Source organism: Nomascus leucogenys, chromosome 24 (genome assembly GCF_006542625.1).
Source record: "Nomascus leucogenys isolate Asia chromosome 24, Asia_NLE_v1, whole genome shotgun sequence".
Taxonomy (NCBI): domain Eukaryota; kingdom Metazoa; phylum Chordata; class Mammalia; order Primates; family Hylobatidae; genus Nomascus; species Nomascus leucogenys.
In genome coordinates, this window is record NC_044404.1 from 25,478,113 (window position 1) to 25,495,785 (window position 17,673).

Below are 17,673 nucleotides of genomic sequence, written 5' to 3' on the forward strand. Positions count from 1 at the left end.
TTTTTTTTGGTGGAGTCTCACTCTGTCGCCCAAGCTGGAGTGCAGTGGAGCCATCTCAGCTCACTGCAACCTCCACCTCCCAGGTTCAAGTGATTCTCGTGCCTCAGCCTCCCGAATAGCTGGGATTACAGGCGCCTGCCACCATGCCTGGCTAATTTTTTATACTTTTTTAGTAGAGACGGAGTTTCGCCATGTTGGCCAAGCTGGTCTCGAACTTCTGACCTCAAGTGATCTGCCCACTTCAGCCTCCCAAAGTGCTGGGATTATAGTCGTGAGCCACCATGCCCAGCTTTTTATGGGATTAAAAAAATCTTTGATATTCTGTTGTTTGCAAATAATATGCTAGGTGTAGATTTGTTATTGTTGTTGTATTTATCCTGCTTGGTATTCTCTGAGCTTCCCGGCTCTGTAGTTTGGTACTTGACATAAATTTGGAAAAATTCTGTTATCATTATTTCAAGTATTACTTCCGTTCCTTTCTCTTTGTCTTCTCTTTCTGGTATGCCCGTTATATGTATGTTACACCTTTTGAAGTTTCCCATCCCTATCCATTAGAAACCCCTATGCCATCCTCCACCATGTCTCTGTACTCCTGACCCCCCAGCCTTAGGCAACCACTAATCTGCTTTCTGTCTCTACGAATTTGCCTGTTCTGGACATTTCATATAAATGGATTCCTGTGACATGTATGGTCTTTTGTCTGGCTTCTTTTGCTTTGCGGATGTTTTCATCACGTTGTAACACATGCCAGTGCTTCGTGCCTCCCTCTCTATTTTTAACATCTGGCTTCTCTGACACAGGGGCTGAGAGAACAGGGGCTCAACAGGCAATATCTCCTTCATCCACCCAGACCATGCTCCTGTCTGTGGGTTGAGCCTGTCAGCCGCCAATGTCCTCCGCGTGGCAGGTGTCTGAACGCTGGCTCTGTGGGAACATGTGTGTGCTCTTTGGAGGTCCTGTGGGGGCCTTAGCCTCCACAGTCACCCGATGTGGTTATCTGGCTCCTGGATAACCCTTCCAATGCCCCCCAACCCCCTGCTCTTGCCTGCAGCAGTCCGCCCCATGGTTCCTGTTGCTGGGGCCCCTTGTGTGGTGGGTGTCTTCTTGGTTGGGTCCCAAAAGATGGTACAAGGTCAGCCCTTTTTTCTGTATTCTCTGCTGGCCTCAGCAAATGGCAGGCATGCGGACTGCCTTACTGCCAGTCCCTGCCACCCTGCCATTTCTCTCCACTACTCTCTTCCCCTGCTCAGACAGGCCCAGGGACAGAACAAGCTGGCCACACCAGCAAAGGTCCCCAGGAGGGAGATGCCAGTCTTGCCTCTCAGCAGGGACCATCCCACCTCCTAATAACATGTGATTTTCTTGGTGCCTCTCCCACTGGGCTTGGTTGAGAAGGGTCTCAGGTGGTGGAGAAGAGGAGAGAAAATCCACAGCTTCCATATGAAGCTGAAGCTTCATATCCCTGAAGAATCCCTTCCCCCACATAAATGTAGAAGTAGAGGGATGAGAGGGCCAGTCTTGCCTTTTCAGCAAGTCCTAGAGGGAGCATCTGGCCCTATTTGTTGGGGCCTGTCTTCAGGATTTGGGGTGTTCTGCAATTCTTTACCCTGGCTCTGGACCCCAGTTGTCAATTCTGGGGCAAATGGAAAAGTTCCTGCTGTTATCCTGTTCCACATATAACCCCAGCCTCATGTTACAGTCCTGGCAAGTGCTACAAAGGGCAGGGCAGAGAATGTGCTGATCTCATCTGGGGGTGCTCTGAGGAAGTGACTTTTGTAGGTCAGACCAGGTCAAAAGAATGGCATGTCCCAAGGTCCCAAAGCAGGAAGTAGTGTGGCACATGGGGAGATGGGAAGACCGGTGGGTATGGGGTGGTGAGATTGAGGGCAGAGCGGTGAGAGTTGAGGCTGGCGGTGGCGGCGGTGGCAACAGCAACATTTATAGATCATTTCTGTTTATGCATTTCTTATTTAATAATCACAAAAGAGGAAGTAGCTCTGATTATCTCTCTTTCGTAGATGGAGGTATGCATCTTACTCAGAGAGGTGAGGCAATTCACCTGAGAGCACACAGCAGGTGTGTGGGGAAGCTGGGGTTTTAACCTGGGTCCAGAGCTGGAGCTGGCCTCTGGGCCTATTTGCCTCTCCTGTGCTCCAAGATCCCAGCAGACCCAAGGACAGGGCAGTCTGTCCTGCCCCTACCCACCCCTTCTCCCTTTCTACTGCCTACTCCTGGGAGCCTGCATGAGGGGCTGGGTGGGCATGAACAGGTGAGCCTCTGAGACAAAGGAGGCCTGATTGGCAAGAGAAGTAAGGCCTTTGCTGTCAGCAGGCCTGGGTTTTTAGTCCCCACACTGGGCTGTGTGACCCTCGGTCAAATTCTTCCTTTTTCTCTGATTGTCAGTTTCTTCATTTGTCAAATACCCACCCTCCTTGAGAGTGTCATTTTATTCCCATTTTACAGATGGCCCAGAGAAGGGAAGCAAGACAGTGGCACCCAGGAGCCCAGCACCAAGCCCAGGGCTGTTTCCCCTACACCTGGCCATCATCTTTCCAGGGGTCTGGGCAGTGCCAAGGGGACTAATTGTAGGCAATGTGGATGGTTTTTGAAGAGGCCCAGACTTCTGAAGACAGGTGGCCCAGGGGCTCTCATGATAGGAGAATGGGAATGGCCAGTCCAAAGAAGAGAAAGCGTGACCAAGAACTGGTATTCAGATTCGGTGGTCCAGGGGCTCTCATGGTAGGCTGGCTGGAGAGAGTTGCAGCCTGAGCCCCCTCCCTGTCCCTGCAATCATCTCTGGGCCTGCCCGAGAGCTGATTGTGCTGCGGCCGCATCTGATCTGGGCAGACTGGTCCCTGCAGACACAGGTGTCCATCAGGGCCACAGCATTTCCCAGGGCCACATACCTAGATCTCTCCTTCCCACGTGTGTGTGAGTGTGTGTGTGCATGCACATATGTGTGTGCCTATGGGTGTGTGCATATGTGTGCATGTGTATGTGTGCACATGCATGTGGTGTGTGTGTGCGTGTGTGTGTGTATGTGTTTTGGGTCAGGGAGGGGGCTGAGTTAGGAGGTCTGGAGCACAGCACTGCAGCAGGGGTGGGGGCTCTGTTGAGGTGTGTCTTTGCCCTCACTGGGCTTCTCCCACCTCACTCCCACTCTGGGCACAGCTCACACTCCAGGCCTTAGCAGATGGGCACCCTGACCAGGGACGCCTGAGCCCTTGACGGTCCTCAATCCACTCTCAGATGCAGATTCACATCTCTGAGCCCCAGCCTGAGCTGAACCCTGACTCTAGTTCTAAGCTGAGACCCAAAGCTGACGCTAGAGTGAGCTTGACCCCAGCTCCATGCTTAGCCATGATCATAGTCCCAGACTGAGCCCTAATCCTGTTTCCAATCCTGAGCCCTGAACTTGCTCTAAAACTGAGCCCTCATCTTTTAGACAATTCTTTGAACCCTGTTCCAGGCTGGGCCCTTACTATACACTAAACTCTAATCCTGGCCCCTAACTAAACCTTGACTCTGATCAGAAATTCTGTCATGATTCACTTCTATTTTATTTTTTTTATTTTATTTTATTTTTGAGACAGGGTCTCACTGTTGCCCAGCCTGGAGTGTAGTGGTGTGATCTTGGCTTGCTGCAGCTCCAGCCTCCTGGGCTCAAGCTATCCTCCTGCCTCATCCTTCCAAGTAGCTGGGACCACAGGCAGGCGCTACCATGCCCTGCTAAGTTTTTTTATTTTGTAGAGACAGGGTCTTACCATGTTGCCCAGGCTGGTCTTGAACTTCTGGCCTCAAGTGATCTTTCTGCCTCAGCCTCCCAAAGTGTTGGTATTAGAGGTGTGAGCCACTGCATCCGGCCATGACTCACTTTTAATTTCAGTCCTGACCTCCGTCCCTAGCTGATCTGTGCCTGTGACCACAGTCTAACCCTTAATTTCCGAACAACAAACCAACCGTTAACCTCAGACTTAGCCCAAATGGGAGCCCAAGATCCCTTCCAATGGCAGGACTTGTGCTGAAACCAGAAGGAAAGTTAGTATTTCACCGAGCAGAGTTGTGGAAACTGTGCACATAGGCATGGAGTGGGAATGTGGAGAATGGAAGTGGCCAACCCAGAGAACAGAAACAGTGACCAAGAACTGCTATCCACAGTGGGAGTGGGCGTGGCAGGAGGACTCTGGATGCAGTCACAGCTGGGGTTCAAATCTAGGCTCCACCGCATATCAGTAACCTTATTTTGGATGGGTCAAGTGTGTGGGGAAAAGAAAGAGAGATCAGATTGTTACTGTGTCTGTGTAGAAAGAAGTAGACATAAGAGACTCCATTTTGTTCTGTACTAAGAAAAATTCTTCTGCCTTGAGATGCTGTTAGTCTGTAACCCTACCCCCAACCCTGTGCTCCCTGAAACATGTGCTGTGTCAACTCAGGGTTAAATGGATTAAGGGCTTTGCAAGATGTGCTTTGTTAAACAAATGCTTGAAGGCAGCGTGCTCGTTAAGAGTCATCACCACTCCCTAATCTCAAGTACCCAGGGACACAAACACTGCGGAAGGCCGCAGGGACCTCTGCCTAGGAAAGCCAGGTATTGTCCAGGGTTTCTCCCCATGTGATAGTCTGAAATATGGCCTCGTGGGAAGGGAAAGACCTGACTGTCCCCCAGCCCGTAAAGGGTCTGTGCTGAGGAGGATTAGTAAAAGAGGAAGGAACGCCTCTTTGCAGGTGAGACAAAAGGAAGGCATCTGTCTCCTGCTTGTCCCTGGGCAATGGAATGTCTGGGTGTAAAACCCGATTGTATGTTCCATCTACTGAGATAGGGGAAAACCGCCCTAGGGCTGGAGGTGGGACATGCGGGCAGCAATACTGCTCTTTAAGGCATTGAGATGTTTATGTGTGTGCATATCTAAAGCACAGCACTTAATTCTTTACCTTATTTATGATGCAGACAACTTTGTTCACGTGTTTACCTGCTGACTCTCTCTCCACTATTATCCTGTGATCCTGCCACATCCGCCTCTCCGAGAAACACCCAATCACGGTCAATCAATACTAAGGGAACTCAGAGGTGGGCGGGATCCTCCATATGCTGAACGCCGGTCCCCTGGGCCCCCTTTTTTCTTTCTCTATACTTTGTCTCTTTCTTTTCCAAGTCTCTCGTTCCACCTAACGAGAAGCACCCACAGGTGTGGAGGGGCAACCCACCCCTTCAAAGAGGTTCTGTTTTTCCGTCTTAAAGTGGCTCTTCAAGTGGGTCTGCCCTGCTTTTCTCTTGGGTCATGGAGCTCCTTGGGAGTGTCATTTCCATCTTGTCTTTAGGTCCTATGTGCTCTCCCCGCTGCCTGGACCACTCCTTTTTCCATGTCCACTTCTGCATCTGCAAGATGTAGTGTTCCTTCCTCTAAGAAGTCTTCCTGGGCCCGGCATGGTGGCTCACGCCTGTAATCACAACACTTTGGGAGGCCGAGGTGGGGGGATCACCTGAGGTCGGGAGTTCGAGACCAGCCTGACCAACATAACAAAACCCCGTCTCTACTACAAATACCGAAATTAGCCAGGCGTGGTGGCACACACCTGTAGTTTCAGCTACTCAGGAGGCCGAGGCAGGAGAACTGCTTGAACCTGGGAGGTGGAGGTTGCCGTGGGCCGAGATCACACCACAGCACTCCAGGCCGGGCAACACAGCAACACTCCATCTCAAAAGAAAGAAAGAAAGAAGGAAGGGAAGGAAGGAAGGAAGGAAGGAAGGAAGGAAGGAAGGAAGGAAGGAATCAAGGGCTGGGAGTGAGCAAAACTAAGGAGTATGCTTGTCAAGTGTGATGGTTGACTTCATGCATCAACTTGACTGGGGTAAGGGATGCCCAGATAGCTGGTAAACCCGTTATCATTATGGGTGTGTCTGTGAGGGCATTTCTAGAAGAGACTCACATTTGAATCCATAGACTAAGTGAAGAAGGTCCACTCACATCATTGTGGGTAGGCACCATCCAGTCTCTCATAGAATGAAAGAATGGAGGAATAATATAGAATCTAGATGCTGGAGGCAGGGTAAATTCTCCCTCTCTCTCTTCTTGAGTTGGGGCCTCCATCTTCTTCCACCCTCCAGCATTGAAGCTCATGGTTTTTGGGTCTTCAGATTTGGGCTGAATTACACCAAGGCTTTCCTGGCCGTCCAGTTTGCAAATGGCAGATCATGGAACTTCTTGGCCTCCATAGCTGTGTGGGCCAACTCCCATAATAAATACCCTCTTACAGGCCGGGTGCGGTGGCTCACGCCTGTAATCCCAGCACTTTGGGAGGCCAAGGCGAGTGGATCACGAGGTCAAGAGATCGAGACCATCCTGGCCAACGTGGTGAAACCCTGTCTCTACTAAAAATACAAAAAAATCAGCTGGGCACGGTGGCACGCACCTGTAGTCCCAGCTACTCGGGAGGCTGAGGCAGGAGAATCACTTGAACCCAGGAGGCGGAGGTTGCAGTGAGCCAAGATTGTGCCACTGCACTCCAGCCTGGTGAAAGAGGGAGACTCCGTCTCTACATAAATAAATAAATACCCTCTTATATGTATATCTCTCTGTATCCTATTTGTTCTGTTTCTCCAGAGATCCTGACTAATACACCAAGGCCCAGGGCTGCATGCCGAGGACTCAGGAAGAATCTCAAAGAATCCTCTGCACACAAGAACACTGCTATCCGCCAAAGCTGATGTCAGCTGTTCCCTGCAGACTGGCCTGGTCCAGCAGAGCTAGCTCTGCTAAACTACCAAAGGCAGGAAGAAAATGAGCCACCAGGGGCCTCCACACTTGTCTCTCATAAAAGATATATGCTCCACAAGGACAGGGGTTGAGTCTATCTCGTTCCCTGCTCAATAATGGTGTGCTATGGATAAGTAAATGAATGGATCAAGAGATAAGGATGGAAGAGCAGTTTACAAACCCGAAGCATTGTGCAAGGCAGGGCATAATTGGGTAGGAATGCTTCTTCTAGAAGTTATTCCTTAGGAAAGGCCAAACAAAAAGTCTATTAATAGACCTGATTAATAAACATCAGCCAAGGTAAATGTTAACAGGAAGTATTTCTGCAAATGTTGGCGGTCTCTCAGGCTGGGCTCAGAGTAGGCTGGCATGCTGGCGAAGAAGGCTTCCTGCCTCCTGTTTGCTCAGAACATGTTCTCGGGCCTAGAGGAGCCTCATTCTTGAACCCCAGAATGGGTGCCACAGTCCCAGGCTTGCGGCATCCTGGAAGCTCACCCTACTTCAGTGTGCGGTCAGACCCAGGTACGCAGGGACGCGGTGTGCGGTCAGACCCAGGTACGCAGGGACGCGGTGTGCGGTCAGACCCAGGTACGCAGGGACGCGGTGTGCGGTCAGACCCAGGTGTGCAGGGACGCGGTGTGCGGTCAGACCCAGTTAGATGGTCCTTAAACATGCCATGCTGGTTTGCCCCTGGGGGCTTCACTTGTGCTCTTCCATTGTTCCTCTTTTCCTCACTTCCTTCAGGTTTCTATACAAATGTCACCTCCTCTGAGAGGCCTCATCTGACCCCACTCAAAATTAGCAGCCACACAGAGGTATAATATGCTGAGAAAAATTTAAAAATAAAAATAAAATAGCAGCTGCTGTTGCCATAATTATCAATTAAAAAAATCCCCTAACCCTGTTTTAATTTTTTTTTTTTTTTTTTTAATTTTTGAGATGGAGTCTCCCTCTGTCTCCAAGGCTGGAGTGTAGTGGCGCAGTCTCAGCTCACTGCAATCTCAGCTTCCCGGGTTCTGGGCTCAAGCAATTCTCCTGTCTCAGCTTCCTGAGTTACTGGGATTTACAGGCATGCACCACCATGCCCAGCTAATTTTGGAATTTTTAGTAGAGACAGAGTTTCGCCATGTTGGCCAGGCTGGTCTCGAACTCCTGACCTCAGGTGATCTGCCCGCCTTGGCCTCCCAAAATGCTGGGATTACAGACGTGAGCCACCGCACCCTGCCTTAATTTCTTGAAAGGGCTTATTACAAGTTGAAATTGTATATAAGATACATTTGTTTTTATTAATTTTATCTGATTCCCTCTTCATTCTAGAGGGGAAGTTGGACAAAATACATTGTTTTTTCTTTTATTTCTTTTTTTTTGTGACGGAGTCTTACTCTGTCACCCAGGCTGGAGTGCAGTGGCGTGATCTTGGCTCATTGCAACCTCCATCTCTCCGGTTCAACCAATTCCCCTGCCTCAGCCTCCTGAGTAGCTGGGATTACAGGAGCTCGCCACCACACATGGCTATTTTTCTTGTATTTTTAGTGGAGATGGAGTTTCACCATGTTGGACAGACTGGTCTTGAACTCCTGACCTGAGGCAATCCACCCGCCTCGGCCTCCCAAAGTGCTGGGATTACAGGCATGAGCCACCGCTCCTGGCCCTTCCTTTTCTCCTTTTCTTTTCTTTTCTTTTCTCAGAGTCTTGCTCTGTTGCCCAGGCTGGAGTGCAGTGGCACCATATTGGCTCCCGTAACCTTCATCTCTGGGACTCAAGCTGTCCTCCTACCTCAGCCTCCCAAATAGCTGGGACTACAGCCGCATGCCACCATGCCTGGTTAATTTTTGTATTTTTTGTAGAGATGGGGTTTCGCCATGTTGCCCAGGCTGGTCTTGAACTTCTGGACTTAAGTAATCTGTCCACCTCGGCCTCCTGAAGTGCTGGGATTACAGGCGGGAACCACCGCGCCTGGCCATTTTTCTTTTTTTTCTTGAGATGGAGTCTCGCTGTGTCACTCAGGCTGGAGTGCAGTGGCGCCATCTCGGCTCACTGCAACCTCCACCTCCCGGGTTCAAACGATTCTCCTGCCTCAGCCTCTCAAGTAACTGGGACTACAGGCATCCACTGCAACGCCCAGCTAATTGTTTTTGTATTTTTAGTAGAGACAAGGTTTCACCGTGTTAGCCAGGATGGTCTCAATCTCCTGACCTCGTGATCCGTCCACCTTGGCCTCCCAAAGTGCTGGGATTACAGGTCTTGAACTTCTGGATTTAAGTAATCTGTCCAGAGCGTGAGCCACTGCACGCGGCCCGTTTTTCGTTTTTTAAAAATAAATTAGTTTGTCCTGTTTACTGCTCTATCTCCAGCACCTAGAACAGTGCCTGGCACCTAAGCAGGCATTTGGTAAAACTGTGCCAAATGAGTGAGTGAGGACAGAGTCCTAGTCCTTCGCCAGCCCCCTCTCAGCAGCGCAGGCAACTGGCCCAGTTATGTCTCCCGCACGGGCCGGCGGGCGGTGTGATGGAGGCAGTGCAGGATACCGTGTGAACCCGAGGAAGGACTTGCAGCCCTGCTGGGAGGATGAGGCAAAGGCTTCTTGGATGACGCCACATCTAAACTGAGATCCGAGGGCTGAGTAGGAATTCTCTTAAAGAGGAGGAGAGAGGGCCAGGCACGGTGGCTCACGCCTGTAATCCCAGCACTTTGGGAGGCCGAGGCGGGTGGATCACCTGACGTCAGGAGTTCGAGACCAGCCTGGCCAACATGGCGAAATCCTGTCTCTACTAAAAATACAAAAATTAGCCAAGCATGATGGTGGGTGCCTGTACTCCCAGCTACTTGGGTGGCTGAGGCAGGAGAATTGCTTGAACCCAGGGTGGAGGTTGCAGTGAGCCAAGATCGCGCCATTGAGCCCCAGGCTGGGTGACAGAGTGAGACTCTGTCTCAAAGAAAAAAAAAAAGAGAAGTAGAGAGTTCAGAATAGAGGGACATACAGGTGCAAAGTTCTGAAGGCAAGAGAGAGTCTGGCAAGTGGGTAGAAAATAAAGAAGATTCATGGGTGTGTATGAGAATGGGGAGAGCAGGGTGGGCTCATGAAGGATGTGGAGTGGCTCGTAAGTCTGGACATGACATGCGCAGAACAAATATCTGCAAATAGCTCCAGGAACTTTGCCATATCCAGCATCTCTTGTCCTGGTAATAAATACTATTTGCTTAATATTTTACTTATAGCTGAATCACTTGACTTAAATACATTCACATAAAAAGGAAACCCTTTGTAACACTACCCTAATTTGTATGATATACACAAAGTAACAGTAAAACTAAACCAAACGAAAACAAAATTCAGATGCTCCTTGACTTAACATGAGGTTACATTCTGATAAACCCATCGTAAATTGAAAATATCCTATGTCAAAAATGCATTTAATGTTCCTAACCTACTGAACATCATAGCTTAGCTTCACCTCCCTTAAACGTGCTCAGAACACTTAAAATAGTCTACAGCTGGGCAAAGTCATCTGGCAACCCAGTCCTCGGTGGAGTATCTGCTGTCTACCCTCATAGTCCTGTGGCTGACTGTGAGCTGCAGCTCCAAGTCAAAACACATATTGCCAGCCCAGAAAAAGATCGAAAATCAAAATTCCAAGTAGAGTTTCTACTCAATGCTCATTACTTTTGCATCATCATAAAGTCAAAAAAATTGTAAGTTGAACCATCATTTAAGTCAGGGACTGTTTGCAGTGTTATATTTCATTGCCTAAGACTGATTTTACAGTCTACTTTCTCTTTTTAAAAAGGGAGAATCACAAGTGTCAACAAAGTGTTAAAGACATGGTAGCACCAGATGGAACTTTCTGTCTCGTTTCTTTCTAAGATTGCTGTATTTCAGTAATTACATAAAATAATTTTTTTGGGGCCGGGTGCGGTGGCTCACGCCTATAATCCTAGCACTTTGGGAGGCCGAGGCGGGCGGATCACAAGGTCAGGAGATCGAGACCATCCTGGCTAACACGGTGAAATCCCGTCTCTCCTAAAAAACAAAAAACAACAACAACAAAAAATTAGCCGGGCGTGGTGGCGGGAGCCTGTAGTCCCAGCTACTCGGGAGGCTGAGGCAGGAGAATGGCGTGAACCCAGGAGGCGGAGCTTGCAGTGAGCCAAGATCACGCCACTGCACTCCAGCCTGGGCGACAGAGAGAGACTCTGTCTCAAATAATAATAATAATAATAATAATAATGATAATAATAATTTTTTTTTTTTTGAGACGGAGTCTTGCTCTGTCACCCAGGCTGGAGTGCAGTGGCACAATCTCAGCTCACTGTAAACTCCGCCTCCTGCGTTCAAGCAATTCTCCTGTCTCAGCCTCCTGAGTAGCTGGGATTACAGGCACGCGCCACCACACCCAGCTAATTTTTGTATTTTTAGTAGAGATGGGATTTCACCATGTGGGCCAGGCTGTCCTCAAACTACTGACCTCGAGTGATCCACCCTCCTCGGCTTCCCAAAGTGCTGGGATTACAGGCGTAAGCCACTGTGCCCGGCCAAATAATCTTATAAGTGGTACAATTTCCACACATAGAGAAACTTGCTGTAAACTTTTCAGGTGTCTGGCTGAATAGGAGTAGGATATGGAAGAGGAAATGAGGTAGATAGCTAAGAAAACCAAACAAGCCAATCAATCAGTCAATCAAGTTTTGTCCTCTCACTCCCTTACATTGTAAAACCTACTCATCCACTCATCCACCCATCCAATCTCCTGGGCATACACCTGCCTGCCCATACACCCACTGACCTTTCTGTTTATCTGCCTGCCCATCCCCAAACCCATCTACTTATCCACTTGTATCTGCCTGCCTCTCTATCTGAGCATCTTCCCACCTGCCAAATATATGTACCCACTCTCTCCACCAAAGCACTTTCCTAAACATTCCCCATCCTTTCCTCCATCTACCTACCTGTCCATCCATTCATTGTCCATTTATCTATCCATCCACCCATTCATTCAGCCATCTGTCCACCCAACCTTCCATTCACCTGTCCATTCATCTACTCATCCACCCAACCTTCGATTCATCTGTCTATCCATTCTTCTACCCAAACTTTCATTCAGCTGTCTATCCATCCATTCATCCACCCAAGCTTTCATCCATCTGTCCATCCATCCAACCATCCATCCATCCATCCATCCATCCATCCATCCATCCATCCATCAATTCATCCATATGTCCACCCAAGCTTCCATCCACTTATCCATCTATCCATCTGTTCATCTGTTAATCCATTCATCTATCCATCTACCCATCCGTCCACCCTTCTATCTATCTATCCATCTATCCCACGAAATACAATCCCACATAATACAATTCCCTAGTTCTCCTCCTTTTTTTTTTTTTTTTTTTTTGAGACAGAGTCTCGCTCTTTTGCCCAGGCTGCAGTGCAGTGGCACTATCTTGGCTCACTGCAATCTCCGCCTCCCGGGTTCACGCCTTCCAAGTAGCTGGGACTATAGGCTCCCGCCACGGCGCCCGGCTAATTTTTTGTATTTTTAGTAGAGACGGGGTTTCACTGTGTTAGCCAGGATGGTCTCGATCTCCTGACCTTGTGACCCGCCCACCTCGGCCTCCCAAAGTGCTGGGATTACAGGTGTGAGCCACTGTGCCCGGCCCTCCTACTCTTTCTAACACAGAAACTGTGGCCATGACCTCTTTAATTGATTTCGGATCTGGAGTCGTATTGTTTCGTACAACCCTCAGTCCTACCTGAGTTGCTTCTTGGATTGTCCCCGAATAGAATCCCTGAGAATCACCTTATTCTTGCTGTCCCTGACCCCTTGCCCCCATATACTCCTCCCTGGGTCTTCTTTTCCCACAACCTTACCAGGGCAGAGGCCTAGAGTGTCAAAGCTAGAAGGACTTGGACAACCAAGTCCAGTGCTTCCAGTTTTTAGATGGGAAAACTGAGGTCTAGAGTGGGCAAGGCACTTAAGCAAGGTGACAGGGTGAGCCAGTCACCGTGCGAGGAACCTTTACTTTCCCAAACTAAATCCTCCAGTTCCTGGAAGTATGTGTTGATTTCTAAAATGACAGGGCTCAAAGCATCCTTAGACATCAGCTCATTCAGTGTTTTCTCACTCAAGGAGAAGGGCCTCGCACAGAAGGAGGTTGGGAATGGTCTAGTTGCTGAGTCCTACATTCCTATTCTTTTTTTTTTCTCTTTTGAGACAGAGTCTCACTGTGTCGCCCAGGCTAGAGTGTAGTGATGCAATCTTGGCTCACTGCAGCCTCTGCTTCCCAGGTTCAAGTCGTTCTTCTACCTCAGCCTCCATAATAGCTGGGATTACAGGCATGTGCCCCCACTCCCAGCTAATTTTTGTATTTTTAGTAGAGACGGGGTTTCACCATGTTGGCCGGGCTGGTCTCGAACTTCTGACCGCAAGTGATCCGTTGGCCTCAGCCTCCCAAAGTGGTAGGATTATAAGCGTGAGCCACCTCTCCTGGCTCCTACATCCTTATTCAACCACAGGATAGGAGTATGTAAGATTTTTTTGAACAAGAGATTTTGCTGCTAAGAAAAGGGTTTAAAATCTTTGTTCTTATCCAATGCCCTCACTTTATGAACAAGGCAGCAGGCTCAGGGAGGAAGAGGTTCTTACTTAAGGTCTCATAGTAGGTAAGTGGCAGAGCTGTGTCACTAACTCAGGTCTCCTGGCCCTGTCATTTTTCTTTGCTAAGCATCTGTTGGCTTTAGAGGGACCCGAATTGTGGTGGCCAGGGAAGAGGGAGTGCTACTTTTCTATTTCAGGAATTCCCAGATCTGGCTTAGGGAAGGCAAATGCTGCAATTTTGCTGTTCATAAACTGGGGAGATACTACACTTTAAAAAAAAATCAAACGTGGGCTGGGCATGGTGGCTCATGCCTGTAATCCTAGCACTTTGGTAGGCCGAGACAGGTGGATCACCTGAGGTCAGGGGTTCGAGACCATCCTGGCCAACATGGTGAAACCCTATCTCTACTAAAAACACAAAAATTAGCTGAGCATGGTGGCACACACCTGTAATCTCAGCTACTCAGGAGGCTGAGGCAGGAGAATTGCTGGAACCCGGGAGGCAGAGGTTGCAGTGAGCTGAGATTGCACAACTGCACTACAGCCTGGGTGACAGAGGGAGACTCTGGCTGCTGAGGGAAGGCAGGCAGGGTGAAAATTGTACCCTAAGTCCCTCCTGTATGATGGCTTCTTCCCTTCTCCTTTTTTCCTCTTTTTAAAAATATATGTTTTAAGGCTGGGCCCAGTGGCTCATGCCTATAATCCCAGCACTTTGGGAGGCAGGCAGATCACCTGAGGTCAGGAGTTAAAGACCAACCTGGCCAACATGGTGAAACCCCATCTCTACTAAAAATACAAAAATTAGCTGAGCATGGTGATGGGCACCTGTAATCCCAGCTACTTGGGAGGCTGAGGCAGGAGAATCGCTTGAACCCAGGAGGCAGAGGTTGCAGTGAACTGAGACTGCGCCATTGCACTCCAGCCTGGGAGACAGAGCGAGATTCTGTCTCAAAAACAAAAACAAAAAAACAGGGTTTTGCTATGTTGCCCAGGCTGGAGTACAGTAGCTACTCACAGGCATGATCATAGCGTGCTACAACTCCAAACTCTTGCCTCAGCCTCCTGAGTAGCTGGGACTTCAGGCATGCACCACCATGCCCAGCCCTTCCCTTTACAGCTGTCTCTTTGCCTTACAAAATCTGTTAAAGTTGTGAGAGCTGAGCACACTTTGCTCACTGTGATTGTGTATTCTGCCACTGAAAATGGCAGTCCCACGCGGGAGAGACACAGGATGCTTCCCTCCCCTGATACACAGGGCAAATGGCTCTCTGCTCCCTGAGTGGAGGGCAGCAGTTTTGGGGATTTTTGGACTCCTCTAGCTCAGCTCCATTTGAAACTCAGCCTGTTGATGTTCCCTGGGATCTAGGGCCAAGCTCTCTAGCATCTGACCTTGTCCTGAGACCTTCCACCTGCACTTGCTGTCACTCTGAGTTTTTTGTTCTCACCAGCATTTACTGAAGCATCATCCTTGTTTATCTGCCCTGCCTGGGCCTTTTGACACAGGTGAACTCACCTTTGTATAACATCATGTGATGGTTAAGAGCAGGCTCTGGAGTCAGGCTGGGTGGGTTCAATTCTCAGCTACACTGTTTACTGGTGTGCTCTTGGGCAAATTACTTAACCAGTTTTGGCCTCTGTTTCCTCGTCTGTAGAATGGATGTATAAAATGATAGGAAGATGAGAGAAAATACTTGTGCTGGGATCCGAAGGAAAAGGGGAAGAAGAGAGAAGGAAGAGAATCACAAACAGAAGCAAACAGCATGTGCAAAGCCCTGTAGCAGCAAGAAGAGGCAGGGAGACCAAGAGAAGGCCCAGGACTGCAGAGGGGTGACAGCTTGGCTTGCTCAGCCTCTTTTGTTGTGTGCCTTCCTGTACTAGAGAGACTCAGAAGCTAGATGTCTCTGAAGCCAAGGGTGCAGGTCAGATGCGACTTAGGCTCTACCAATCAGATGTACCATGGATGTTAATGTTCTAAGGCGGGGGCCATGTTTCTGTGGTCTTTGGACAAAGCAGAGTCAAGGAGGTATTTGTTTTTCCACAGCAGCTGTTGCAGAGGGCTCAGCGTCTAGATCCATGTGTTGTGACTGTAGGGGAAGAGCTTGGGTCACCCATTCTGCGGCATGGGTCAGGGTAGGGTACTGTCCTTCCTGGAGCTGGCAGGGGTGGCGGCCACCTGAGTTCCCAGCTTCTTGATCATGATGGTGGCTGCAGCTCCCCTGGCAGGCCAGTTCTGCAGTGTTCTTCTGGGGATCACTTCTGGAAGCTCAGCCTAGAGCCAGCCTCTCCAGCCCTCCTGACACTGGTGTAAGTACCTTTCCCTTGTATTAAATTCCTTTCTTCCTAAACAAGCTGCTGCAATTCCTGTGATATGAAACTGAGACTGACTGTGGTGTATTAAAGTGAACCATAAAGTTTTCCCACTGAGACATGAAGCTTATTTTGCCTCCCTTCAATTGGCACTGGCCCTGTGACTGCTTAACCAAAAAGAAAGTGGTGGAATTGATGCTGTCAATTCTGGGCCTAGCCTGGAAATTAAGAGCTACTGGAATGCTCAGTGTTGAGACACTCTGTCTCAGAACCCAGCTGGCATGCTGTGAGAAGCCCCAGCCACATGGAGGGCCGCATGTTGGCACTCCAGGCAACAGCCATCATCAACCATCAGACATGTGAGTAAGCCACTTTGGAAAGCCAGCCCAGTCAAGCCTCCAGATGACTAAGCCCCAGAAGAACCATACAGCTGAGCCCAGTCAACCCAAAGAATCACGAGAGATATAAACAGTTGTTTTAGGGCACTAAATGTTGGGATGATATGCAGTAAAAGATAACAAAACACTGACTGCTACAGGCCAAGGAAGCAAGAGGCAGGTGGAGGAGTCAGCAGAGGTGGATTATTAGCCAGGCCATGGTTAGCAGCTTTATGGATATCTGAGGAGAGAGATAGAAAAGTAGAAAGATGGAAAGGTGGCCAGGTGCGGTGGCTCATGTCTGTAATCCCAGGGCTTTGGGAGGCTGAGGTGGGCAGATCACCTGAGGTCAGGAGTTCGAGACCAGCCTGACCAACATGGCAAAACCCTGTCTCTACTAAAAATACAAAATTAGCTGGAGGTGCTGGCGAGCACCTGGAATCCCAGCTACTCGGGAGGCTGAGGCAGGAGAATCACTTGAACCCAGAAGTCGGAGGTTGCAGTGAGCCGAGATTGTGCCATTGCACTCCAGCCTGGGCAACAGGAGCAAAACTCTGAAAAGAAGGGAAGAAAGAAGAAAGAAAGAGAAGAAGAAGAAAAAGAAAGAAGAAGGAAGGAAGGGGAAAGAAAGAAGAAAAAAAAGAGAGAGAAAGAAAAGAAAGAAAGAAAAGGAAAGGAAGGAAGGAAAAGAAAAGAAAAGAAAGGCGGAAAAATGACATAGTAGAAAGGTGACATGGTTGCATCTACCTTTCATATGGGCCATTCTGCCTGCTGTATGGAGAACAGATTGCAGGGAGCCAGAGAGGTGGACCAGCCTGGAAATTATTGCTGTTGTTGAGGCAAGAGCTGAGTGTGGCCTGGGACAGGGGGTAGTGGTTGAAGGGGAGCCAGGTAGATGCATCAGAGATAAAAGGATAATACTGGGTGTTGGCTGAGGGGCTGCAGGCTCTCTGTGTGACTTCTACCTGCCTAGTTCCTTCTAAGGGCCTTGTACCACTACAGAGTCACACAATGGAAAGAGCAAGGGCTCAGGTATTGGATATATTGGGTGTTAATCTTATATCCAACACCCACCTGCTGTGTTACCTCGGGCAAGTCACCTAACTTCTCTGGACTTCAGTTTTCCTCTTCAATCAAATGGGACCATAAGAAGGATGATAATAATAATTTCATTGATTTGTTGAGCAGTGCCTGGCACACAGTAGGCACTCAATAAATATTGGTTGAATAAATGAATTGAACAGGCTGGAATTGAGGGGGGACAAGGAGGAAATGGTCTCCTTTACCTGCAAACTTGCTCTGTAAACAACAGATTTCCCTTCTTTTTTTTTTTTTTTTTTTTTTTGAGACGGAGGCTCGTTCTGTTGCCCAGGCTGGAGTGCAGTGGCGCAATCTCGGCTCACTGCAAGCTCTGCCTCCCAGGTTCACGCCATTCTCCTGCCTCAGCCTCTCCGAGTAGCTGGGACTACAGGTGCCCGCCACCACGCCCGGCTAATTTTTTTGTATTTTTAGTAGAGACGGGGTTTCACCGTGGTCTCGATCTTCTGACCTCGTGATCCACCCGCCTCGGCCTCCCAAAGTGCTGGGATTACAAGCGTGAGCCACTGCGCCCGGCCAAATTTCCCTTCTTGACTCCTG

The 17,673-nt window shown here is 49.1% G+C and overlaps 1 protein-coding gene across 2 annotated transcripts in view; it reads left to right on the forward strand.

Annotated features, from left to right (window-relative positions):
* LDLRAP1 (low density lipoprotein receptor adaptor protein 1) overlaps window positions 1-7,642 on the forward strand; it is a 47,572-nt gene extending 39,930 nt beyond the window's left edge. The window contains exons 9-10 of one of the 2 annotated variants that reach the window (XR_004028477.1): window positions 6,603-7,277; window positions 7,311-7,642. Coding sequence is in view for 1 of the 2 variants with exons in the window: in XM_030805746.1 (XP_030661606.1) it covers window positions 6,603-6,615 (13 nt within the window). In the remaining variant the exon portion in view is untranslated. Of the gene's footprint in view, window positions 1-6,602 lie in introns of both variants that reach the window. The other variant, XM_030805746.1, reaches the window with a different exon arrangement.
* The last annotated feature ends 10,031 nt before the right edge of the window (window positions 7,643-17,673 follow it).